The 25,696-nt window shown below is 63.0% G+C and overlaps 3 protein-coding genes across 5 annotated transcripts; all 3 read right to left on the bottom strand.

Moving 5' to 3' along the window:
• Positions 1–17: 17 nt before the first annotated feature.
• USP36 (ubiquitin specific peptidase 36) lies at positions 18–10,093 on the bottom strand. 3 transcript variants are annotated; one of them, XM_057380472.1, is made up of 20 exons: positions 9,427–10,093; positions 9,132–9,362; positions 8,358–8,468; positions 7,992–8,094; positions 7,362–7,429; positions 6,894–6,964; positions 6,315–6,397; positions 5,875–5,995; positions 5,460–5,600; positions 5,042–5,142; positions 4,693–4,816; positions 3,888–4,520; positions 3,208–3,311; positions 2,665–2,715; positions 2,083–2,577; positions 1,700–1,851; positions 1,216–1,380; positions 836–951; positions 622–754; positions 18–549 (listed from the first exon to the last, which is right to left on the bottom strand). In XM_057380472.1, exons 1-20 carry the CDS (start codon positions 10,028–10,030, stop codon positions 545–547), a joined length of 3,612 nt encoding a protein of 1,203 aa, XP_057236455.1. In that variant the 5' UTR covers positions 10,031–10,093; the 3' UTR covers positions 18–544. The 3 variants fall into 3 exon arrangements, with proteins under 3 accessions (XP_057236455.1, XP_057236454.1, XP_057236456.1); XM_057380473.1 differs by having other exon boundaries at positions 19–549; positions 2,083–2,715; positions 9,427–9,721; positions 10,028–10,083; XM_057380471.1 differs by having other exon boundaries at positions 2,083–2,715.
• A 1,659-nt stretch (positions 10,094–11,752) lies between these two features.
• TIMP2 (TIMP metallopeptidase inhibitor 2) lies at positions 11,753–19,011 on the bottom strand. Its single transcript, XM_057380479.1, has 5 exons — positions 18,709–19,011; positions 13,176–13,276; positions 12,993–13,101; positions 12,532–12,656; positions 11,753–12,149 (listed from the first exon to the last, which is right to left on the bottom strand). The coding sequence occupies exons 1-5, from the start codon at positions 18,833–18,835 to the stop codon at positions 11,949–11,951; spliced, it is 663 nt and encodes a 220-aa protein (XP_057236462.1). The 5' UTR covers positions 18,836–19,011; the 3' UTR covers positions 11,753–11,948.
• Positions 19,012–19,915: 904 nt separating this feature from the next.
• On the bottom strand, positions 19,916–24,455 carry CANT1 (calcium activated nucleotidase 1). The gene is given in 4 exon segments (XM_057380483.1): positions 19,916–22,900; positions 23,294–23,497; positions 23,731–24,437; positions 24,439–24,455. Coding segments are annotated over 4 exon segments (1,299 nt in total). The 3' UTR covers positions 19,916–22,529.
• Between the last annotated feature and the right edge of the window lie 1,241 nt (positions 24,456–25,696).

Below are 25,696 nucleotides of genomic sequence, written 5' to 3'. Positions count from 1 at the left end.
CCCCCCGCTCGCCCCTCACGGTCGCAGCCGATTGACAAACACYGGGATTTCTGCAGTTCAATCCTTCAATGGCCGTGGCCCCGGTGGCAGCGCTCCGGCCCCGCRGGGATCGCACCGGTGCTCCCCGCGCCAGCGCGGGGCCGGGGCCACGGGGAGGGACCGGGGGAGGCTTTCGGTACAGCTTGTGCAGGGGATGGGAGGTCAGGAGTGGGGTGCAGGGGAAGGTGAGTGTCGGTAACACGGGGAACGGGAGGCACGGTAACAGCAGCAGGGAGGGCTTGAGGCACTTGCCAGGAACCCCTGCAGCTGCGGCTGTGGGAAGGACGGGAAGGGACGGGGAAGCTGAGGAAGAGCCTGGCTGAGGAAGGTTTGATGGAAGGCAGTGTGAGCAGGCTCCTCTGCAGCTGSAAAAGCAGCTCCCCGAAGGGAAAGGCACAACGCCAGGGCTGCAGCTGTATTCTCTCCCATCTGAGCTCCCAGGACGGTGCTGCTCCCGGTCCTTGACCTGAGGATTGCTCCCTGAGCAGTCTGGGGGATGCAGCCCTCAACCTGTGAGGAAAGAACCATGTCAGGCCTCAGCAGGTGCCATCSCCCCCTCGCTGTGCCCCTCAGCTCGCTCACCTGAGAGCCGGTGGCCCAGGCTGGCCATCTTGGCAGGATGTGACATCAACCAGAAGTTGCGCTTGTTCTGCAACTTCTGGAAGGGATTTGAGTCTCTCCTCCGCTCCTGCTTCATCTTTTTCGTTTTCTTGACCTGTGCAGAGGCAGCACGGCTCTCAGGTCAGAGCACAGAGTCCCCAGTCTCCTCCCAGCCTGGCCCACGGTGAGCACCCACCTTTCCTTTGTCAAACTCCTGGTCCCACTCATCGGTGACGGTCTCGCTTCGGGCCAGCGCTGCATCCCGAATGGCATCCTGGCTCACGGCCGAAATCTCACCGTGCCAGGTCAACACTGCAGAGCAGTGAGGTCAGAGACACCAGGCTGTGCCCCASTGCACCCACTGCACCAGGACCCCCGAGGCTGCAGCCCCTTCCCCAGCTCCCCCTGTCCCACCCTAACAGACCTGTGCCCAGGTGCTTGGTATGGGCACCCCAATACCTGCCCTGGGAGGGGGGAGCTCAGGTCCTGGCAGGGTACAGAGGGCTCTGCCCCTCATCCAGAGCTCAGGGCAGGGGGCTGCCCSGCTGTTTGCCCACCCACCTAAGTCAGGATTACCTTGTTTGCCATAAGCCTTGTCCAAGGAGTTCTGCAGCAGCTTGCCTACCACACTGGACTCCTGGCCCTCAGGGGATGTGCCAGCCCAGTTGTTGGCCACAGGGCTCAGGGCAGCCCGAGAGGGTCTCTCATCCCCACTCTGGCTGTCCTTGGCACATGCTGCCACTGCAGAAACGAGAGGGGTGAGGATGAGCCAGAGGAAGCAAGAGGAGTTACCATGTTCCTCCCTCTCTCCAGGACAGACCTCACCCCGGGAGACACTGGACAGAAAAATGCTGCTCCCTGATGGTGTTTGGGCACACAGGGGCCTGTCCCCAGTTCCTCCCCCAGGGCACAGGGAGGGGKTCCCGGGCTCTCCCCAAGAGCAGCAGGCAGGCCTGGGGCAGSACAGGCAGCTGTGGGAGCACCAAGCACTGGCCATGGCACAGCAGCGTTCCCAGGGGTTCCTGGCACTGCCAGGCACTGGGCAGGGTCACGGGCACACCTGGGATGCTACTGCTGCTGCTGGGGACAGCGGTGACAGCGGTGACAGCCGAGCTGCTGAAGCTTTCCATCCACTTGCGCTTGCGGTGTCTGTGCTCTGCAGCCTCCACACTCTGCTGTGTCTCACAGGGCTCGGGCTCAGCTCTGCTGGGGCTGGGGAAGGCAGCAGRGTCAGCTCACTCTGGCCACAGCCCAGAGGGACTCTGAGCTTCCCCCAGGGCAGTGGGGCACAGGGACATTGGCACTGCACTCAGGGAGGGTGAACCCAGCCCCAGAGAGTGAGTGCTCCAGCTGGATCCATGCTGAGCTGCAGAAAGATGGGAAACCCACACCCACAGCYCAGAGTGTGTGACCTCAGGCTCTCACATGTCCCTTGTCCCTCACCTGTCCAAAGACAGCCTCCCAGAGCTGCACTCTGCTGTGTTCTTCAATGGCCCATCTCTGCTCCTGTTCTTTTTCTTTTTCYTCCTCTTGAGGGGGACAGTTGGCTCCATGCCCAGGTGAATACTGGGCTCTGGCACATTTTGCTTGGGCCCACTCTCCATGTCCACACAGACTGAGCCATGGCAGAGACTCCTGCCCGCCACCTCCCTCCCCGTGACGGATACAAAGTCCCCTGGAGAGACCATTTTCTTCTTGGGGAGCCTGGAATCTTTATCAGTGAAGTCCTTCTGAGAGCTAATGCTCTCCTTTGTGGAGGGCCTGGAGTCCTTGAAGCCCTCTGGAGAAACAATTCTCTCCTTCTTGGGCAGACTGGAGACTTCCTCCACGTCCTTCACAGCCACATAAAGGCTCCTGTCCACGCTACGGTGCCTCCTCTTGCGMCGCTTCTTTCTGAAGGAACCCTCTGCTTCCACCTGGCCAGATCCTGTCTCCCTGCTGCCAAAAGAAGGCAGTGTGAAGGGTGGCACTGGAACCATGGGGCAGCAGGGAGATGGGAGCTGAGCGGGCAAGCTGAGCACAAACCTGAAGGCAGACTTTTCAGGACTCRGTAATTCAAGAGCAGATGAGGAGAGGCTGAGGGACAGGAAAAGAGGCTGATCTCAATACCCTCTCTTCCTCCCTCCCCTGAGGTGCAGAAGCACAACACCAGCTGCTGCCATCTTGTCCACAAAATCAGAATCAGACACTGCTCCAGAAGTGTTCACAAGGGGCACRCGCTGTCCCACAGGGGATGGGACAGAGCGGCTGCTGCTGCAGCACACACTGCTGGAGAAGGCTWCAGKCAGACACCACAAGSARSATCTGACTCTCATTTTGTGGACAAGGTGGCAGCAGTTGGGTGTTGTGCTTCTGCACCTCGGATCTAGGCCAGGCTGGTGCCTCCTGATCCCATGGGATACCCGTACAGGGTCAGGGCCTGCAAAGCTCCCTCCCACCCCGTGCTGAGGTCAGCTCCTCTCWGATCTGCAAGCCCTGCCAGCCCTGGAGAAAGAAGAGCCCACACAGGTACCCCTGGAGCACCCAAAGCTGCCATGGCCTTTCTGCCATGGCAATGGCACTGCCTACCTGGACYTGCCCAGTGGCCTGGCAGTGGCGTCAGGATGGGTGGTGTCTGAAGGCTGGGAMTGTGCTTGGTGGTCACTCCTGCTCACCTTCTGCAAGGGTTTGCCCTGCAGTTATTGAAATAAATAAAAACTTGGTGGTCTAATGCAGAGGTTTCCATGAGCCAAGAGAAAAAGGGGAGCCCAGAGAAGGGGGAGAACAGACACAGGGTCGGGAAATGGGGGGGTGGGAAAATCAGAAGAACAAAGGAGAAAAGGAAGGAAAGAAATGTAAAGACCTGGACCCCAGTGCACTGTCCTGAGCCCTGGCTGCACTGTGGCACCAAGGACCAGTCCCACATGCTGCCACTGGCCCCAGGGCACACACAACCCCAAAGAGGTGCCAAGGCCACTCCACTGCAGGGACTGGCACAGTCACCCCTCTGTCCCAGGCAGGGGGGCAGRAGCCATCCCCTGCATCACTCAGGGACGTGGAAAACAGCAGGGCCTGGTCCCACACCCTGACCCAAAGAGGGAGCAAAGCACAGCCCTGGGCTGGGAGCTGGGGGGACACTCCCACCCACCCTGGGGACACTCCCACCCACCCTGGTCAGCAGGTGCCTGCCAGGAGCTCTACACTTCCCCTGCCCTCAGCTCAGAAGGCACAGGATGTCCATGGAGTCTCTGGGCAGAGCTCACACTCACCTTTTTGACTGAGAGCACTGGTGTCTTGGCCAGCAGTGGTGACGTGGTGCTGCCCTGCTCCTGTGCAGCACTGCCCTGCAGGGAGGGGGTCACAGTGCCTGTCCTGGAGCTTTTGGGGCCAGCTGGGTCACAGTCTTTGGGAACTGTCAGCTTGGTGCCAGAGCCAGCAGGGAGGTGGGTGCCAGAGTCCCTTCTCTGAAAGGTGCACGAGCTGCTGAAATTGCTCTTGGCCATGTTGGTCTCCTTGGCCAGCTGCCCTACTACACTGCCATGGGAATCCTTCTTCAGGGTCCTGGCCATCACCCCACAGCCACTGGGCTCCTGACTGGACTTTGGCAGGTTGGATGAGGTAGGCTTCTTGTCTGAGTGCTGTGTGGGCAGCCCAGCTTTGGCCCCATTCATGGTGCTGGTGACATGGAAACCTGCTCTGGGCATGCCAGGGGTCTGTGGCTTCTTGGGCTTCTGGACTGCCTCGTGGGGCACTGGTGTGGCCTCATGGGTGGCTTTGTGGGGCAGCTTGGACAGAGCAATTCCGTTTGTGAGCTTTGACCCCATCCCAGGAGTGCTGCGGRCAACAGGGACTCCAACATCACCTGGGCCTGGCAGCCCCTTCCCCAGCAGCTTTTCCTGCTTCTAGACAAGGAGGAGAGTTCAGTGAGGAGAGTGAAGGAGACACAGTGACACTGCCCTTCTCCTGTCCAGCCAGGATCCCGGGGTTAAACAAGATCCCTCTTGCACAACATCCTCCCACTCCCCCACTCCCAGCAGGGCTGCACACCCAGGAGCACCAACCTTCGGGACTCACCGTGCCCATGGGTGGCACACATGGGGTCCTGCTCATCTCCATCCTCTTCATCTGTTTGGAGTCACTGCCAGTGCAGCTGGGCAGGCTGGAGGCTGCCTTGGCCACGGGCCCTGCCGAGCTCTTCCTGGGAAAGGCAAAGCACATCAGCCATGGGGTGTGGGAGCTGGGACACTCAGCACACACACAGAAAGGAGAGACAGAGAATCTGAGCAGGTGAGGTGCTACAAAACACCACAACACGGGGCTGGACCCCTCCCTGCAACCCCCACCTGGAGCCAGCACACACACAGGGCTTTGGGGCTGCCTGGGCTCAGGTAGATAGGCCAGGAGGCACAGGGGGCTCTCTCACCTCAGGTAGAACAGCAGGTAGGCCTGCTGGTTGAGGACCACCTTTATGTTGCTGGGATGGACCTCGTGGTCATTCATTCGATACCACTGCCCATTGCTGGCCTGGGGAATGAGAAGAGGGAATGTGGTCAGGCTTTGTCCAAGAACAGGGTCAGGCTCTGGCCAGGGATCCTCCTGGCCTGCAGAGCAGAGGAACAGAGTTTCTCTCCCCAAAATCCCCAGATGGCCCAGGGCAGGCCAGGGAACTCTGCTAGGGCAGATCTTCACGTTTCCCACGGCAGAGCAGAGTCTGTGCCCCAYGCCCAGTGCTCCACACCACCCACCCTGCTAAGCACCCCCCTCTCTGCACCCTACAGGGACCCACAAGCACCCAGCACCCCCAGCCCAGACAGGATGCCAAAAGAGCATCCCAGGTTTACCTTCACATAGCAGAAGTAGTGGCCTGCGTTGCAGCTGTACCCAGAGTGCACCAGCACTGCATAGAGTCCATACGTGATGGGATTGCCCTTGGGCTCAGACATGTAAGGGCGGATGTCCAAGAACTCAGAGTACCCCACGTCCTGTGGAGAGAAGATGTCTCAGAAACTGGCATGGCTTTCTTGCTGCAAGAGCAGCTCTGCTGTCCTGTGAGTTCCATCCCTCATGGATGAGGGAGGTGATGTGCTGTCCCCAGGCAGAGACTGCAGTGAGGAAGATGCCAGGATGACCTCAGCTTGCCCCACTGAGTGTGGTGGGGAATGGTTGCAGGACTGCACCAGGACCCCTCGTACCCTGCTCTGGGGGCAGCACCTCGGGCCAGGACACAGCCCTGGCTCTGGATCACTGAGCACCCACCTTGGTGATTTTCCTTCCACCTGAAGAGCCACAACTGCCAAAGCGTTTCAGTGCAATCGTCAGAACGTTGGAGGCTCGGTGGATGGTGAAGCGTTTGCTGGCTGGCACTTTCTTCCTGCACCTGCCCAGGAAAAGCTCAAGCTGTTCCAACACCCCGAGGACTGCTCGCCSTGGCCACACAGCAATGGCAAACCCCATGGGAGTGACACTGCTGGCACCAGGCGCTGCTCCAGACACTTGCCCATGGCCACATCTGCTGGCTCAGGTCCTCCTTGCAAGATGAGGGAGCTGAGGAGCAGCAGGTTTCATCACAGGCTTCCCTGGCCCTGCACCTCGTGGTTTAGCCATGAGGCGGGTACAGAACCCCCCMATATCATGACAGCCCTCCCAGCAGCACCCCTGTGTACCCCATCCTCCCCCMGTGCCCCACACTCACTCACATGCTGCACCTGTAAGCGTTGTCCCCACCCAGCCTCTCTGGCTTCACAAACAGCTCCAAGGCCCGCACGATGTTGGCAGCTCGCTGCAAGGACAGGGGGGAGCTCAGGGCACAAGGGACCATCCACACCACAGCCCCACTCCCTGCCAAGGTGCTGGAGAGAGCACACAGGACAGGGCTGCAGGATGTCCCAAACACTGAGCCTGCCCTGGCATGGCAGCTGCTCTGCCCCAGCACAGAGCACACAGGACAGGGCTGCAGGCTGTCCCAAAGCCCTGAGCCTGCCCTGGCATGGCAGCTGCTCTGCCCCCAGCACAGAGCACACAGGACAGGGCTGCAGGCTGTCCCAAACACTGAGCCTGCCCTGGCATGGCAGCTGCTCTGCCCCCAGCACTGCCCAAACCACCATGGAGCATCCACAGCTCACGCTCAGGCACAGGCACTGCTCAGTGAGACAGGGAAGGCAGTGCAAGAGCAGGAGCTGCTCCCCTCCTGCCAGCACCACGGCTGCAGGTTAATGAACCTCAGAGCACAAACATCCCCCAAAAGCAGAGACCCCCATCCCAAACCCTGTAGGTACCTCAACCTCCAGCGTCACATCCAAATAGGGGTCATAGGTATCCGAGACAGTCTTGCACTCCAAACACCTCACTGCAAAAGCAAAAGCCATGAGCACACATGGTTAGCACAACACCAACACACCCCAGCAGAGCACAGACAGCTGCAGCGTCCCCCCAGGCCAGGTTTGGGCTCAGGGATATGATCCCCAGGATTCACAGCCTTGCAGGGAGGAGGGCTGGCAAATCCATGTATGCTGGGGGAGCAGATGTTGCTGGATAGMTGGGAACATGGGTCCCTTTGCTGGTGGCAATGAGCTGGGGACCCACACTTGGGTCTCACAGTCAAGGGCTTTTCCCATTGCCACAAGTACTGCAGGACTGACTGACTGCAGTTCTGCATAAATTACACATTTAAATTAAACAGTGCTAAACCATTTTGCCAAAGGGTTTTTACTGCCCAGGTGCAGGCCCTGGCAGCCAGTACTCACCMCGGGAGCGCAGGTAACCACCGAAGATCTGGTGAACCAGAGTGGTGGCCTGGGTCTGGCGATCCAACCTACACAGAGACAGCAGCACAGATCTCACACCGGGGTCACAGTGCAACAGCTTCCCTCAGGACACCCTCAGGACACCCTCAGCACAGCCCTGCTCCATGCTCTGGCCGGTGGATGGGCTGTGGAGCTCCAGAAGCAGTGAGAAATCACTGCTCACACCTTCCTCTCAAATCYGAGCTGCTCACACCAGCTCAGAGCTGGGTGCTGACAGCAGAGCCYTTCCCAGGATGGCAGACCTGGGGGAAGCTGTTCTCCCACAGCCACAGGGCTGGGGCTGAGCTAACCAGTGTCCCAGGATCCCTCAGCAATTGGGATGCAATCCCACTGGTATCAGCCTCAGGATTTGGGGGCAGGACTGCAGCTGTGATGAGGTGCAGGAGCCAGGAGAAGGTGAACAGTAAACAGCCACGTTCTGAGGGGCAGAGCTGAACCCCATACCCAATACCCCTGGAGCCAGAACCCCCCTACAATAAGACTGACCAGGGGCACATGCTCACTCCAGTTCACTCCCATGGGTGKAGGGGACCCCAAAGAGCAGCAATGGGCCATCACAATCTCACATACTTGGTGTAGCCATTCAGGCAGGCCTTCTGCATGGCATCGATGGTGCAACGCAGGAACTCATGMGCATCCTCCTGCCTGCCGAAGTGCAAGTTATGGGAAATCTCTACAAGAGAGRGAGGACTTAGCATGTGCAGCAACAGATGCTATCCCTCCCTGCCTTCCCTGGGGCAAGGACTCTGGGATTTGAGCCCTCTCAACCCAAACCAAACATCAGACTCATGTCACACAGGAAGCCCCTGGCAGCCCAAGTAGTCACCAGGCACTCTGAGGCTCCATGAGGCATYTCAGTGGAGCCATTTGATAAAATAAGCTCCAATCCCAATATGCTCCCACATAAATGATTGTGGGGAGGGCAGCCCTCCTTACTCTTGAGGTTTCGGATGATGGAGAGTGGCTTTATTGCATTGCCGCTGTTGGCAAAAGCCTGTATCACGTGGTTCTGCATAGTGCACATCAYACAGAAGCTTCCGTGGGCACCTGGAGCAGGAGAGATGACACGACGTTGGGGACAAACCCAGGAGAGGTGGAGGCAGCACAGGAGATCTCTGGTCCAACACAGCTCAGCCATACTTGGTTTTCCATCTGAGCTTGATGGTCTGGGCCATGGGGACCAGCCCATGCCACTCTGAGTGGCACAGCCCATCACAGGACCAGCCACAGAGGCTCCCCCGATGACACAGCATTCACATGGAGAGAAAACAGGTCCCAGGTATGCACWGGACAAGCCCATAGGTTGGTCCTAAGGGGCAGATCCCACTGCAGTCCTATGGATAGGGCTGCAAGCTGTGCTCCCTGTGGTGACAGCGCAGAGCAGGGCCTGCCACGCTGCCCTTCCACAGTCCCTCCAGTCAGGGGCTATTCAGAACCCTTCAGCCCAGCCCCCAAGAAGCCAGTAAGCCCCACTGGGCCCACCTTAGCCCTTGGCTACACCCAGCTGAGATAAAATCCCCCCAGAGACAAAGATGCCCAACTTGGGAACGTTACTACAGCCAGGAAAAGTGAATTGGACCCAGGTACGGCCTCTTGTCAGAGAAACAGGAAGAAAGAGTAGGGCAGGGAAGGTGCATCCTCAGCAGAGCAGGCACACGGGCGCTGTGCAGAGCTGCTCGTCCCTCCCAGCCCCGCAGGGTCCCCACTCACAGGAGCGCCCGTGCTCCCGGGACAGCAGGTAGTTGGTGAGCGGTGCTGTGTACGTCAGGCAYTGCAGAGCCGAGTTCAGGAAGCAGGTGTTGCCCAGGTTGCTCAGCCCGGCGCCCACACGGTGGACCCGATCCCAGGTCATGGAGAGGCGCTGGGCCGGGAACAGAACCTTCTGCGGCTCAGGGATGCCGTCAGAGGATGCCCCATGCCGGGGCAGGGCATGGCTGGGACCTGCAGAGAGCACAGGGTAAACGGGGGCAGGAGCACAGCGGGACCCTCCACCCTCTCCACTTACCCTGCGGGTGCTGTGGCCGCTCCGGAAGGTTTTTGGTGATGCCGGGGGCACGGCCGGGGGTGTCGGCCCCGATGTGCTCGTACTTGTCCCGCAGGTGCCCCAGCTGGCCGGCCAGGCCGCGGCGGGCGGGCGCGAACTCGATGCGCTGCTGCAGCACGGAGCGGGCGGCGGCGGCCAAGGGCCGGCCCAGCTCCGCCACCGCCACCGCCTCCCGCCGGCCCGGCTCCAGCGCCTCCCGCAGCTTCTCCGCGATCAGCGCCGTGGGCGCCCGGCTCGGCGGGCCCGGCGGCCGTGCCTTTGGGGAGGGACGGAGGGAAGCGGGGGCTGAGCGGGGGCACCGGCCCGGCACGATCCGTCCCGCCCCGCTCGGGCTCTCAGAGCGCCCGGCCGCCGCCCCGACCCTCTCAGCGGGTCCCTGCCCAGCGCAGGCACCGCGCCCTCCGCCCTCCGCCACCCGCGGCCCCGGCCCGGCCCTGCCGCCGCCATGTGCGGCCCGCCCGTCCCGGCGCTCCGCTCCCCGTGGCAGCCCCGCCGGCACGGCAGAGGAGCGCGGCGGGAGCGGGGCGCAGATCGCGGCGTGCCCGGTCCTGGCAGCGCTCACCATGCGGGCTCCGCCGCTCGCACGTGTCACCGCAGAGCCGCTCGCCCGCCACCGGCACAAACTCGCTCGGCGCCGGCCCTGCGGGGCGGTTCCGCTCCGCCTCTGTGCGGCCCGCCCGGCGCAGCCCCGGCCCGGGTGCGCTCCGCCCCTGGTTCGGAGGAGCGGACGGAGAGAGGAGCTCCGCCCGAGTCCGCTGCGAGTCCCGGTGCGCACGGGGCAGGCGGCGGCCGCTCCCACGGCGGGCGGTTCCACGCGGGTCCCGCCACGATGCGCTGGTGCCCGGCCCCGGTCCCGCCCCTTCGAACCCCGGTCCCGCCTCCTCCGGTCCCGCTCCCGGAGTGCTGCCGGTCCCGTCGGACCCCGCGCTCAGCGTTCCGCCGGCATCCGAAGGCGGTCCGGCAGCAGTTCTTCCCCTCGCTGTCTCGTTCCTTTCCCTCCGGCGGCCCCGGGGATCGCCTCTCTCCGCGGCTGAGGAGCGCCCGGGGTGTCCGGTTGGAGCTGCAGGAGCGCTGGGACCGGGGCGATTCCGGCAGAGCCGTCGCACGGCCGAACCGGAACAGCAGCAACCCCGCCCCGCTTCCCCCCTGCATTGGAGCTCCCGGCACGGAGCTCACGGCACGTTACCGGGGAGGAGACGGAAATCACGGCACAGGGACCACARAGCCGGCGGCAAAACAAGTGGCGATATTGAAGTCAAAGACAGAGGAGCAGCAGCGACAGGAGCACAACGGGTACAGCCATACAGAGCGCCCGGAATGCGCGGTCGGGACTGAGTAAAGGTTGGGGGTATTTTTTCGTTTTCTTTCTTTTTAATTTTTCTCTTTAATATGTTGAAATTGCTCAGACTGGTCCAGTGCGACATCTCAAACCTTRCAGGGACGCACAGCATGAAAACGCCCCCGGCGCAGGGCTGCTGGGAGCGTTCCCGGCGCACTCCCATAGCCATGGGTACCCTGGCCGTGCCGCACACGCCAGCATCGCTGTGGCATGGGGATGGCTCGGAGAACTTGGGGCCGAGGGGTGTGGGGTCACCAGAGGGGACGGCTTTCCCTGCAGCTGCCCTGCTGCCGGTTCCAGGCTCCATTCCCAGCACCRCAAAGAAAGGAGCTCTCGTGGCTGCAGTGGTGCCAGAGCTGCACGAGGCGATGATGGACACCCTGTGCCAGTGCAGCCAGAGCTCCAGCCCCTGGTGCCCTGCCCAGAGTTCCAGGCCAAGCCTGTCCGATGGTGGCAGCTGCAGAAGGACCTGCAGGAAGCTGTAGAGGAATGGAGCCCACTGGAGAGAGAGGAGCATGTAGAGATGGGGCAGCAGTGCCGGGTGCATGTCACGCGTCACCCCAGCTATGCTAGCATGCCCCTCCACTTTCTGGAACAAGGCACCTGCACAGGAGTGGTCTGGCCCGGTGAAAGGCCCAGAGCCCCTTGCTGGGGGTTCTGCTGCATGCTAAAGCCCCCCAGGAGCCCCTGCCCTTCTGGMACCYGAAGGARGAGCTGGCTGGGGRTGGGGAGGGGACAGTGGCATCTCCAGGTGCTGCAGTGGCCAGGGCTGCCTGGCTGGAGCTGCGGSGACGCTCCTGCAGCGGGGCACTGGTAGACCTGCTACACAGCCAGGGCAGCTCCGGCACTCACAGGGGCTTGATTCCTTTACAGCTACAGGGCCAAGCGTGGCTGGGGGATCGTGACCCCGGCAGGGAGCTCCCCACACCCTGCTCAGCCCTGCCAGGATGCCCAGTGTGGCTATGGGCTGCCAGGAGCCTGCCACAGAGCAGGCTGTCCCTGTCCCTCACATGCATGTGGCAGCCACTGGGAYCCCCTGCAGCCGAGTGGATTTTCATGCTGTCTCCGGGATTTGATATCAGTGTGGACCAGTCTAACATCTTGCRGGTTTTTTCTACTGGCTACTGGAATGCGCTCGTTTGGCTTAGGGGTCCTCAATGTCGAGAAACTCTTGCTTGGGGGGGGCCATGCCGCGGTACCAGGCGCACGAGCCGTCGCTCCTCTTGATGCAGGCGTAGTGCTTTGCCTGCCGCCCATCCACGTTGTTCTTCTCCATTGCCCAGTCTGTCCAGAGACACTCATCCGAGGAGGAGACGAAGCAGGGGATGGAGAGGCAGCGCGAGATCTGTGCACGACAGAGATGGTCACCCACCAAACCGAGGGGACACTGGGCTGGGGGGAAGCAGTGCAGGGCAGCCAGGCTGGGGGTCGTGCACAGCTCTAGACAAGGATTCCAGGCTGGCCCTGCCCTGTGGGGCACGCTGGGGATGCAGCCCCAGTGGGAACTGGGGAACCCCTGTGTGCCAATCCCAGGGSTGGCCTCGGTTCCCAGCCAGAGGAAGCCACAGGCTTGGCTGCCCTTCCTGTCTGCCCGGCCACGTGCTGTCCCTGCACAGCAGCATTCTTGAGGGACAGGAAAGAACATCCCCCTGTGGAGCCCACCCCTGCCTGAGGGCTGCAGCCCCTCCCTGCTGTGGGGCACGGGGAGGGGCAGCCTGGTTGCTCACCTTGCACTCGCAGCCCATCTGGTACCGCTGGTTTAGGCTCTTCTTCTGGGTTGGGGTCAGCGAGTCCCAGGTGGACACCAAGTCACAGAGTGTGATGTGCATCTTGCCRTTGCCCTCTGACTTGCCTGGGTAGAGGTCAGACAGATCAGTCAAGGGAGTGTCCCCAGCGCCTCGAGACCCCGCAGTGACTCGTGGTGCCAGGGGCCCCTCGCTGTCCCCTGTCCCTGGTGACCCCAGGGGAGCAGAGCTCGTCCCCCACTGCCCCCTCCATGGCCCGGGGCTGCCAAGCACAGCCAGAACACAGCCAGGGGGTTCCCTGAGGGCTGGAGGTGGGAGCAGGAGGGGCAAGGGGAAAATGTGCCCAGGCAGCAGGCACACGTGTGTGGCATCTTGCAGGGCATATGAGACAGCAGGGCCAGCACTGCCCCAACATCCCCAAAGCCCTTCCCTGCAGTGCCCACCTGCGATGAGATACTCCTTCTTCCCGCCGGTGTCCAGCAGCCGGCCRCACACGGCAGTGGATGGAGCCGTGTAGATGAACTCTATGTCCTGGTCAGGGCCCTTGAACATCTGGGGAGCAGAGGCAGGAGTGAGAGGTGGTTKTGGGGCCACCCCATCCCCCCAGCCTCCTGAGCCCATGTTACCTTGATCTGCTTGATTTCATACTGGATGCGTTTGATTGGATTCCCGTATATATCATTCCCCGAATCCACCTCTTTCGCAGAGACGGCCTTGGCTCGGATCACTGCAAGGGAGACGTGAGGTAAGTGGGGGTCACCACTCAGTCCCCACATCCCACAGGGTCTCAGACCCCGCTGCCTGCCCAGCTGGCTGTCCCCTGCTGTCCCCAAAGGGAGRSGSTYYKGCACGTGCAGAGCAGTGATCAGCAGCATCGCAGCAGCACTCCCAAGGCGGGTGATAAGGAAAGTTCACACACACTGTGACCCAGGATGGCCYGGCCCTGGGGCTGGCAAGGCTGTGSCACTGTGAGCCAGGGCACAGCTCTGCTGTGGCACCATCCTTGTGGTCGTGCTGCTGGCACAGCCCCGGATACGCAGTCCRGCATGTGAGCGCTGGGCACGTGGCAGTGACCCACAGGGTGCCAGGAGGGCAGGGCGGGCAGCCAGCTCAGCCTTACTCACCCTGGGACATGGGGCTGGCTCAGTGCCACGCTCCCTGCACTGAGACCTGCAGCCCCCAGTCCTGCCCAGCTCCCTCCACCAGTGCGGATTGAAGCTCTCAGGGAGCACCAGGGATGCGAATGGTGACAGTGGCACTCTTGAAACCAGAGCCACTGCTCAGCCCTATGGGGTAGTGGCTGCAGGGCGGGGGCTGGCAGGGCTCCCTGCTCTGCCAGGGGTACCCCCACACAACTGCCACCCCCCTGAGCGCTGTGGGGCAGGGGACAGGGAGCTGGGCACTCTCCCAGTTCATCCGGGCTCGTGTCCTCACTGAAAGGTGCTGGGCTGGGAGCAGCTGGGGACATGCAGAGGTCACCACTGCCTGGCACAGAGGAGCTTCTCCCACCTGGCATGGCCAGGAGAGGGAATCTGACCGTGCTCTATAAATACCGTGGGATGTGGGGGCACGAGCACAGGCTATTTAAGCTGAAGGTCAGGGGGGCACGGTCCCATGTGGGCACCAGCAAGTGCCAACAGAGTTCACTCTGGAAAGGCAAGAGTGGCACCAACATGAGCAGGGACCAGGGAAGAGGATTCCCAAAATGGCCATCCACGGTCACCGGCAGCATTGGGGACCTTCCCATCCCTTGGGACGCACTGGGCTGCCCAGGCACAGTGACAGCACCTCAGCCATGCCTGGGGACAGCCCACTCCTCTGTCAGCAGCGTGCCAGGATCACCACAAGCACAGGGCACCCGTCACCCCTGCAGCCACCGCGTGTCCCTGTGCCAGCCCTGCACATCACCGGAGTAACTCGGGTGCACTGAGTGCTGGCCCTGTGGCTCCTGTTCGGGGAATGGTTACTGGTTCAGTGGGCTCCAGCCTTTTCCATTCACGTGCTGATGAATCACTTGACAAAAATGCAGCCCAATTCTGGGTGGATTTGTTCTGAACAGTGCAGCTTTGTGGAGGGGATGGCTGCGCTGCGCTTTCCCCGCCAAGACCCCGCAGTGCAGCCAAGCTGCTCCACGCCCGCCAGGAACCGGGGCAGCCCCGGGAGAGCCTGGGACAGGGAATGGAGAAACCCCCGGTGCCCAATAGTCACACCTCCCAAATGCCAATCACCCCATCAGCTTTGTCACCCACCTCTCCTGCTGCCAGGGAACCCAGAGCCTCTGTGAGGCTGAGCCGAGGCTCCTGGGGCACAGGGTGGGCACAGCACACTGTCAGCACCGGATGACCAGGTCTGACCAGGGAAATGCTGGAAATGCTCCTTCACCAGGCAGGCCCAGCAGGAAGGTGCTCCCTGGTGTGGTCCCCTCCTGGCAGAGTGGGACCTCCACTGGTGACATCTCCTGTGCTGCTGCCCAAGGCTGCCATTGTGACCTCCCTGCAGTGAGGACTCTGTGCCCTCTCAGGGACAGAGAGACCCTGCGAGGTGATCAGATGCCCTTGCTGCCCTCTGCCACCAGCGTCAGTCCCCCTGCACCAGCAGATGCCATAGTGCCACCACGAAGTATCCCACACTATGACCCAGGACCCTGCCCCAGTGACCATTCCCCTGACTGGGTGATGGCACAGATCAGCCAGGATGAACCAGGGCCGCAGTGCAGCTCCAGGAGCAAAGCTGGGGATGCACAGAGTCACCCAGTGCCATAAAAMCACCAGCTTGTCTCTCTGGGCTTGCCAGTGTTGGGGTCTCTCCTCCCTGGCCCCATGTGGGGCTACCCCATCTCAGGGCCCCACAAGGACCCTGGGCCATGGAACTGCCCTTGTGGCCCAAGACCTGCAGAATGGCTGCTCCTTCCTCTGCCATCTCACCCCAAACCCCACCAAACCYCCTGCCCACACCCACCCGCYGCTGCCTGGGAAGTGYCAGTGCCCAYGGACAGCAGGGGCCATTGCTGGGCTGGATGCCCAGGGAACAAAGCTCCCTTCTCCACTGCCTGCTGCCTGCCTGGCACTGCCAGTCCAGAACCTGACCCCGTGGTGAGGGCAGAGCCACTCCAGCCCTGCCTGAGGCTGGCAGAGCTGCCAAACCACCCTGGGAGGGAGTCCTGCACCCCAGCCCTGCTGGCACAAGGACAACAATTACACCCCAGGTGCTTGCTCACATCGCAATGCCAGCATCTGCAGTGGCAGCAGAGCAGGTACCCCACCCTGGCACAGTGGTTTGAGGATGTTGAGGCTGGAGGTGTGCAGGTCTGGCAGGGCAGCCCTGCAGCAGGGAGGCCACGGTGTTTCCCATGTGCCCAAAAATGTCCCCAGCAATGCCCCGTGTGCCCAGCCATGCCCCCGGGGCGGTGAGAGCAGCGTGGCACGGCTCAGCCAGGATGTGGTGCGGGTCCTGCGGGAGCCACCCCGCGTGTGTCACCCCGGGTCCGGGTGTGTGGGAGCCACCCCGCGTGTGTCACCCCGGCCCTGCCGGGAGCGGATGGAGCCCAATCAGTGACAGCCCCATGTCAGCCCACAGCCCCTCTGTGCCACCCACACCGAAGGGCTCCGGCTGCAGTGCTCAGCAGGTGGCACCGGGCACTGGCAGCTGCCCGGCCCCGCCAGGACCGGCGGGGTTTTTGACAGCTGAACCCCGCCACAGGGACAGCTCCCACTCTCAGTAAAATCCCCTCCCATGCCCGGTCCCTGCCGGCTGCTGGCAGCCCTCACCCTCCCCGTGCCTGTCCTGAGGAGCCGAGCACTGCACGGCTGGATCAGGGCAGTGCTGTCAGGGGCTGCATCCCAGCTGCCCCCGCCCCAGGCAGCACCAGGTCCCTGCTGTCCCCTGCCCCATCGGGCCCTYCTGGAGACGGTGCTGCTACACAGGGGCAAAGCCACAGCATCACCCCCTCACACCCCACATCCCCACACTGCTCCAAGGCTGAGCAGAAGCCACATTTCCTGCTGTGGCTCCTTGCCTGGCTGTGGGGCCAGTGGGCATCACAGTGGTGCCAAGCATGTCCTGCTGCAGAGCAGCCCAGCAGAGCAGCACAGACCCCACTGCCTGTGCACAGCCCCAGTGAGGGACGGAGGATGGGCAGCCCCAGAAAACCCCTGCCCATCTCCTGAGCCAGGACACACAAGCACAGGCTGGCAGGTTCTAAGTTCCCAGCCCCAGTGACACAACCCAGCTGTGACCCCCAGCCCCTCAGGCACCCCATGCCCAACGTAGTTGCATCCACATCCTCCTGCACCACCTACAAGCGCAGCCCTGGGCTGGGGCTGCTCCAGTCCCACTCCACGGCAGAGCAAGTGCAGGGGTGGGTGCACGGCCAGAGGGGCCATAGGAATGGGGCAGATGCTGCCCACACTACAGAGAGGAGATCCCAGGGCCAGGACCCCACACTACAGAGAGGAGATCCCAGAGCCAGGACCCCACACTGCTCACCCTGATGTCCTGTACTGAGGGTTGAGCATGAGCCTTGGGGCTCGTTATTCACCTTGGGTCCAGCCACCCAGCGCTGCAGGACATCAGCCACCCTCACAGCACCACGTCTCTGTCAAAGGCCCAGCTGGACATGAATCCCTGCAGCCACTGGGAAAGGTCCCAGCAGCAGAGGCCCCAGGTTCTCCAGGGCTCCACACCTCAGGGATGGAACTGGCTGAGGAGCATCCCAGCTCCAGAGAGCACCCAGGGAGATGAGAGGCAGCAAAAGGCCAGGGAACWCAGGATCATCTCAGGCGGTGCCCCACTCTGTCCCCAGGACCAGCACTGTTTCCAGCTGGGCCCACACGAGGCACATCTGACACAGGCAAGCTGCACGAGGGACTCGGGCTGGGAGCCAAAAGGTGCCAGCRCTGCTGCAGCGTGGCTGGCAGGATGCTGCTCGGGAGGCAGGCAGGATGGGCACCTGTTGAGGGCAGCGGGGCAGCTGGAGACCAAAGCTCAGCGAGGCAGTGCCCTCCTAGGGATGTGGAGGCAGCCAGGGCCGCCACGACAGACGGTGACTCAGCAGCTGAGTCAGGGCTGAGCCGGCACCCCACCACGGGCAGTGAGTCACAAGTGGCCCGAAAGCCGATCCTGACAGCAGCGTGATGGGAAGCCGCAGCCGCGCTGCCAGAGCGGGCACAGGGCATCCTGRGGGCCAGGGACACCAGCTCCAGCAGCAGCTCCAAAAATCCAAAACTCCATCTTGTCTCAAAACCTCCTTGTCCCCAGCTGCCTCGTGGTGGGGCTGGGCAGGCGAGGCAGCAGCCAAATGCTGTGGGAGTCGCCCTGACAGAGGAAAGACGCTGGGAGCGGGGTCTGGAAGGGAAGCCTGTGAGGAACATCCTGGATCTGGAGCAGGAGACAGGGCAGGGCTATCCGGAGGCTGGGGCTGCCTCAGTGTTYGGGAATGTTACCTCTCCAGCTGAGCCTGGGAACGGCCCCGCGAAGGAAAGTGCCGGGAACTGGGGCTGGCCTGTTCAGTTCATATGTTAAAATTTAATAAGGGCATTATTCATAGAAAGAGGAATCCAGATCCCGGCGCTGCCAAGCCCTCCCTTTCAGCAGCATCCAAGCCGAACAAAGTGGGACGGGGGAAAGGAAATGCCTGGAAATAAGGCGCAGACAGGGGTGACCGAGCCGTGGGGGCGGCTGCCGGGGCCGGGCTGCTCCTCCGGGCTCCGGGCCGTTGCCGTGGCCGCGCTCGGAGGGTCCTGGCCACCCCCGGGCCCCAGCCCCGCGCTGCCACGTACCTCTGCGGTGTCATCAGAGTGGGGGAGGCCGGGCCCACCCGTGTCACTCAGCGGGGAGCGGCCACCCCTCGCAGCCCCGGGGAGCGATGCTGGAGCCCCACCCGAGCCGGCGGGAGGAGGTGCGGGTGGGACGGGCACAGCCCGGCCGGAGGGACCGCGCCCGGCCGCGCATCTGCAGCCCCGCCACACCCCCGGGCCGCCGGGGCTGCGGGCAGGTGCGGGTTCGGGTGCGGGTTCGGGTGCGGGTTCGGGGGGCTCTGCCCGCTCCCCGCCCGCCCCGCGCCAACTTTGCGCTCCTTCCCCGTCGGGAAGTTGGTGCGGGCCGGGCCGGGCGGGGGCTCGGGGGGCTCGGGGCGGGGATCCCGCGGCGCTCAGCGCTCACCTACGTCGGCGTTGCAGAAGGCCTGCTGCGGGTGGATGGGCGAGCAGCTGCAGGCGTCGGCCGGGCGGGCCCTGCCGAGCAGCAACACCGCCAGCCAGGCTAGGAGGCTGGGCAGTGCGGCGGGCATGGTGCGGGGCTGCGGGCGCGGCCACCCGGCCCCGATCCCGCACCCTCCGCCGGGCCCGGCCGAGCCGCCGCCGGGAACTCGGGTCCGGCCGGGGCGGGCGCTCTGCGGCCGCGGCTCCGCTGCTTCCACGGAGCCGTTCGCTTCCTCCCCGCCGCGCTCGGCCTCGCTCTTTATCGTGCTCCGGGGATCTGCTGCTCCTCCTCCGCGTGGCGCGGGGCCAGCCCGGCTGCGCCCGCCCTCCGCGGGATGCGGCTCCGCCGCGACCGCTGCCCCCGCCCCGGCGCGGCCCCCGCCCCGTCCATCCCGTCCGTCCCCGGCCCCACTGCTGCTGGACCCCCGCCCCGGGACCCCCAGCCCCGGACCCCTGCCCACGGAGCCCAAACCCCCGCTCCGAAGCTGCTGCCGCCCACGCCAAGTAGAGCAGTGGATTGCCGGACACGCACTGCTTCTGGCTGTGCCCGAGTTCCTCCCCACCTCCGGCCCCTCCAACCCAGCTTGTCCCGCACCCGAGTTCCCCTGCCTGCTGCCCGCTCCCACTGGGGGTCCTGTGCCACAGCGACCTGCCCCAAGCCTCGGGCCTCTCCCCCTCGGCTGCGGCTCCTGCCTCGGAGCACAGTTCCAAAACCCACCTTGTCCCTAACCTGGATGCACGATGGCGTTTAACCTCGGTGGGAAGCTCAGCCCATTAGCCCGTTGGCTAATTTCTCCCAGGAGTGTGGTGAGAGAACTGGGAAGGTGAAAATGAGAAAACTGCTGGGCTGAGATAAAGGCAGTTTTACAGGTGAAGCCACACATAAGCAAAGCAAAACAAAGCAGGGAATTCTTTCACCCCTCTCCATGACAAACAAGTGCTCAGCCACCCCCAGGGCAGCCAGGCTCCAGGACATGTGATGGTGACTTGGGAAGAYAAACGCCATCATCCCAAATGTCCCCATCTTCCCCCAACTCTGTATGTCGAGCTGTGCTGCAATCTCCCTTGGGTCAGCTGTTCTGTTCTGTGTCCTCTCCTGACTCCTTGTGCCACCCTGGCCCCTTGCTGGTGGGATGAAGAGCAGAACAGGCCTCAAGCTGTGCAAATGCTGTTCAGCAGTAGTGAAAACATCCCTGTTATTAACGCCTTTTCCAGCACAAATCCRAAACACTGCCCTACACCATGTAATATGGAAAACACAGACTCTATCCCAGTCAAAACCCACAGTGTGGCCCCGTGGAGGTGTCGGGATGCTGCTGCTGTCACTGTCCCTGTACTCTGTGCCTGGCTGGCTACTGGGAGCTCTCCATCTCCTGACCAGTGCCTTTGTCCCAGTAAGGTGGGCAGGGAGCTCAGTTCTGCCTCTGGGCAGGGACACTTTCCAAGCACGGCCAGGCCAGGTGTCACAGGGATGTGTTGGCAGGCACAGCCACCAGCATGGCCACRAAAGCTGCTCCTGAGGCAGCCTCCTGCCACAGCACTGCCACAGATCCTTGCAGGAGAGGGAGGTACTGGAGCTGCTCAGCCTCTGGGATGAGGASAAACAGCGGGACTGGGCAGATGCACCTGGACCAAAGCCTGCCTGAGCCTGAAAGGAACACGAGGGATGTGACAGCACTGACAGCACTGGGATGTGGATAACACCTGGATGGGGCACAGGGTGCAGTGTGCAGCTCACGTCTGCAGAGGCTCTGACAGCAGCACGATTCTCGCTGGTCCAGCTGCCCGAGGCATTGGTGCTGCTGCTCTGAGGGCACGGCAGGGCTCAGGGCTGGGCCCCAGGGATGCTTCAGGGGACGAGAAAGGGCCAGGCAGCAGGGACAGCCACTGGCACAGCCCCGGGGCTGTAACAGGTGCTGTGGAGCTGCCAGTGCTSGGCTAGGAGGGCGAGAGAGGAGCAGAGACTGCCAAGCAAAGCACAAGTGATGGCTGAGTGGCCAGCGTGGACTGTGGCCAGCTGGTGCCCAGGGTGGGCTTCAAACGTGTCCTGGGTGCACTGGGCTGGTGCTGCACGATGCCAAGGCCACGTTCAGGAGCTAAAGCCAGGTCTGCCCAGGGCACTGGGGACAGGTCTGTGTCCAGAGACGAGYGCATCTGCTTGCAGCCCAGCACTGGCCGAGTCAGTCTGGCCTAAATGAAAACACATGTCCAGCCTTGTCTGTGCTCCACACGGCTCACGGAGGTGCTGACACTGTAAACAGGCACGGGGGGAGCAGCCTGGCTGGGTTTGGGAGGGCTCCATCCATTTTGAGGATCCTTCCACCCAGCAAGCCTGACTGCTGCACCAACAGGCCCTCTCCCTCCCTGAGCACAGCTGGACCCCGCAGCAGAGCGGTGCCAGGGCACCAGGGCCCCCAAAGCACACGGCAAGGCCCAGCTCTCTGAGCCCCACTTGCTGACAGACCTACCCTGGGGACAGAGTGTTGGCAGGGACCAAAGCAGGGACACCACAGAGCCAATTCCAGTCCTGGTGTGAGGATACGCTGCCTGTGACCTGGGGCAGGGCAGGGCTCAGACAGGGAGTGTGGGCAGGCCAGGAGCTGCAGCCCCCTCGGTCAGAGGGGTCAGGAGGGCCCCAGGGCCACCAGATGCCTCTTTGACACTTCTGGCTCCTGAAACTGCACAAGTTCCTCCTGGGGACCACAGGCTGCGGCTGCGATTTCACAACGTGCTGGCGAGCGTGGGGAGGGCTCCCCAGCCAAAGCGTCGGGCTGCTGCAAACACTTCWGAGCTGCTGCTGGCTCTGAGAAGCAGAGCTGGTGCTCCTGGCTCTGCTCCTGAGCACAGCAGCCCTTGGACAGCACAGCCACRCTGCTGCCAGCCGCCAGCGGCTCCTGTCCAGGGCTCAGCTCTTCCCACAGCTGATAGTTCTGGGGCTGGAGGCACTTCTGAGCCTGGAGCTGTGCGCAGCCAGGGCTTGGAGAGACACATGGCCAGCACACACACACATCTCTGAGGGGATGGGCTGGAAATGGCACTGGGATGGGCCCACACTACATCTGGCCACAGCTGGTGGCTCTGTCACCTGCACTCGCTCCTCCTGTCCCACAGGCACAGCCACCGTGATGGAGCCACAGTGCTGAGGAACTGCTGCATTACTGCAGTCACACGAGCACAGTGACACAGACACTGTCCCCTCCCATGGGCTTTTTCCAGAAACAGGCCACCCGTCACCCAGCCATTGCCTCAGCCAGCTTATGGGAAAAGGAAAACCAGCTTATGGGAAAAGGAAAACCAGCTTATGGGAAAAGGAAAACCAGCTTCTGGAGAAAAAGCCTGATGAAATCCCTTAGGTTGACCCACTCCACCTGGGAAGCCCTGTGGCACACAAGGCAGAGCTGCAGAGCTGGGGCTCAGATGCAAACCCAGAACGTGGACATGATCAGAGGCACCGACCCACTGCAGATGGTTGTGTCGCAATTCGGGGCTGGGTGCAAGGGCTGCAGTGGGGCCAGCCTGGGCGGCAGCACTCCAGGACACAGACACTGTCCCCGGGGCTGGCAGCACCCTGTGGTGGCAGTCCCTTGCCACCAGGTGCCACTGCCGAAACACTTGCACCACACCTGCTGCAGCTCAGTCAACACTTTAAGGGGAGAGCCCAGAGCCAAGGACAGAGGCAGCAGCACTGCCTGGCATCCCTCCCAGAGCCTGGGCTAGGAGCAGGCTGGCAGAGCCTGCCCACATCCCCAGGCTGCCTGCACCCCTCCACTTGGTCCAAAAGTCTTAAATAAACTCAATGCCCTCGTACTTCACACTGCCAATCCTGGTCTCAGGCAGGAGGAAGCGCCCGTCCAGCGTGAAGGCCATGATGTAGCTGGAGATTTTGCCATTGTCCTCTTCCGATTTCAGCGCCACGATGATCTGGTCGTCCGTGTCCGGGATGAACTTGAAGGAGGAGAAGCCGTGGGTGGGAACCACCTCTCCCACACGCCCGACTGTCACATCGCTGAAGTCCTGGGTGGAGCTCAGCAGCAGGTTGGTGCCTCGCTGCTCGTCTGCCTTCTCGCTGTAGCGCTCGTGGCTGGCGCGGCGCGGCAGGAAGAACCAGCGCTGCAGCGTGTCGCTCCAGGAGGCYGACTCGTGGATCAGGTACCCTGCGGCAGGAAGTGGAGTGAGACCACAGRGCCACAGGGCCACCAGCCAGGCTGGGACAGGACCCTCTCCCTCCCCTCCAAACACCTCACAGCCCTGCACATGAATGTTTCCCTTCCTCCTGCCCCACTGGCTGGCAGCAGCCCCCCAGTTCCTCCCAGAGCCMGGCAGGGGCACCCAGCACACCCCGCTCTGCCTGGGAGCCCAGTGCCAGCTGAGCCATCCTTCAGCTGCTCCAGGCACAGGCAGTGGAGAAAAATGACCAGGAAAGGGGGCAATCTCTGGCCTCCAACAGCCTTTAAATCTCACGCAGTGCCAGTATTCCTGGAGAGGCTGACTGCATGGCTCTGGAGCCACCAAGGGTGTGGGATGTGGGGTGGCAGGAGGTTCCGTACCTGGAGGCCGGATCCCTGCTGCAGCCCTCAGTGCGTTGTAGTTTGTCACCCAGTTCTCGTGGCTCACGTCACCCTTGTAGCCAATGACCTTCACCCACTGGGGGTTCTCGTTCACCACTTCCCCTGTTGTGGTGGTCCACTCCTTGCCCAGTCCTCCCACATACAGGTGCTCATCCTTCACCGCCAGCCACTCYGCCTTGAAGCCTGTGGTGGAAAGAATGGCATGAGGGGATTCAACACATGGCCATCAGATGTCCCACACACCCCAAACCCCACACCCCAGAGCCCAGCACTGGGCAGTGTCCCCCACGCAGACAGCTGGTCCCTCAGCAGCAATTGCCCAGTCTTGGCCAGGCTTAGAGGTCACAGGAAAGGTGTCACCCACTCCAGCAAGCTGAAAAGAGCCCAGGRCTTCACAGGGCACAATGGGAGCTCACCTTTCCCCACAGTGCCATCCCCGTCCGGGAGGATCACCCAGGGCACCACCTTGTTGCCCTCGATCTGGTAGACCACGCCTGTCCGGTCATCCACGGCGTACAGCTTCCCATTRAACACCACCAGCTCCGACAGCTCCATGCCCCGGCCCTTCTCAGCCAGGTGGGAAAGCAGCATGCTCTCATCCTTGTCCCACTCCACTGTCACTCTGTCCCCACTGTCTGACAGCACCAGGTAGCCCTTCTTTAGGTAACTGAACCAGGTGTGCTCCTGGGAGCCCCGGGACTGCGTGTCCAGGTCCGCGATGACGCCGATGCGGTAGCGCACGCCCTCGGGGTTTTTCTGGGGAGGGGACAGCGGGTAGGTGTCATTGTAACGGTGCCCTGCCCGCAGGCCCAGCTGCCAGGTGCGGGGGCTCGGGGGACCGTGCCGTGCCGGGGAGGAGCGGTGCAGGCAGAAGAGCAGCAGCACAAACCCCACGCAGGCTGAGGACAGCACGATGGCCCTCCAGCGCAGTCGGAAGCGGGGGTCAGCACCCTTGGTCATGGACGCGAGGACGGGCAGACCACCCACGCTGATCCGGAGGGGGCTCATAGACTCATGGCAGGGCGGGACTGGCATCAGAGTGGGGGTAAGGACAACCTGCTGGAAAGATGGGAAGGAGAAGGTCAAAGAGCTGGAGCTGGTGCTGACTGAGCTTGGGGGACACAGCCACGAGAGGCCCCATCCCCTCTCCTGCAGCAGAAAGTGCTTCTGCCTCACATGGTTAAGAGCCAGCATGTCCAGGGGCTGTTTGCTGCTGGAACCACTTTCAGCCCCCCTCCCCTGGCCCGCTCTGTGCCCCTGACCAGGAGCCCCAGCACGCTGGCAGGATTGCACGACCTGCCCATCCTCTATCTGTCCTACGGYCACTGCAGCTCAGGCAGTGAGCTGAGGCACCTGGCTCAAGGTGAGCCTCATGTCACAGGGCTGGGGCACATCCCCACAATCCTGGGAGGAGATAGGTTCCCCTAGGGTGCCAAGGATGACCCTCGCTGCCCCCAGAGTGGCTGGGCAGCCTGTCCCAGTTCCCATGGCCCCAGGAACTGAGCCCACTGGTGAGCCGTGAGCGTGTCCCCGGGCCACACAGGGACACGGAGACACGTGGCAGCTCCGCCCCAGCAGGATGCTAACACCTGAGCAGGAAGCGCAGTGTCCGGCTCCAAGGAACGCACATCCCGCCCAGCCTCAGAGACACAGGAGCCCCTCATCCCAGTCCCCCACACATGTGAGCATCGTGAGCCCACCCTGGGCTGTGCCCACCCGCGSTGCCAGCAGTGCCCCTCGTTGCCACCTCCCTTCCAGCAGCTCAGGGGATGTGGCAGAGCCCCGGGCTCGATGGACACTCGGGGCTGTGCAGTGGGCAAGCAGCCACCCGGGACTGGACGCGTGCTCACCCCATGCCACGCAGCCCGGGGCACAGACCCCCAGCCCGGGGCAGAGATCCCCCAGCTGCCATCCCAGGGCTTTCTCCGAAGGGCCCATCCCGCAGGGGCTCAATGTGCCTTTCAGCAGCCCGAGTGGCGAACAGAGGCGGCATTGAGCGCTGGGGCCCGCTCCCGGACAGGGGGGCTCCGGCGCGACACAGGCACGGAGAGCCCGCGGGTCGGGGCTACGGGAGCGCTCCCCGTCCCGCCGGGACCCCGGAGCGCGGTGCTCGGCACAATCCCGGGGAGCCCTGTCGGTGCACTGATCCCCGCCGCGTTTGTAGGGACCCCAGCGCCCGTTCCAGCACGGCCACAGGGAACCGGGAACCTGTCACSTCGGGGCACCGTCACGGGCACCGCAGGCACGGACACGGCCCGGCCCCCTRAGGACACGGGGAGTCCCCGTCTCCACCGGCGCGCACTCGGAGACCCCCGCGCCGGGCAGCGGGACAGCGCCCAGCCTGAGCGGGGCCCCGAGCTCCGCCGCACCCCGGGATCTCCG

Source organism: Malurus melanocephalus, unplaced genomic scaffold (genome assembly GCF_030028575.1).
Source record: "Malurus melanocephalus ecotype Western Australia unplaced genomic scaffold, MMel_1.1 scaffold_453, whole genome shotgun sequence".
Classification (NCBI taxonomy): domain Eukaryota; kingdom Metazoa; phylum Chordata; class Aves; order Passeriformes; family Maluridae; genus Malurus; species Malurus melanocephalus.
The sequence above is the reverse complement of the archived record's forward strand: the minus strand, read 5'-3'. Positions and strand labels throughout refer to the sequence as shown.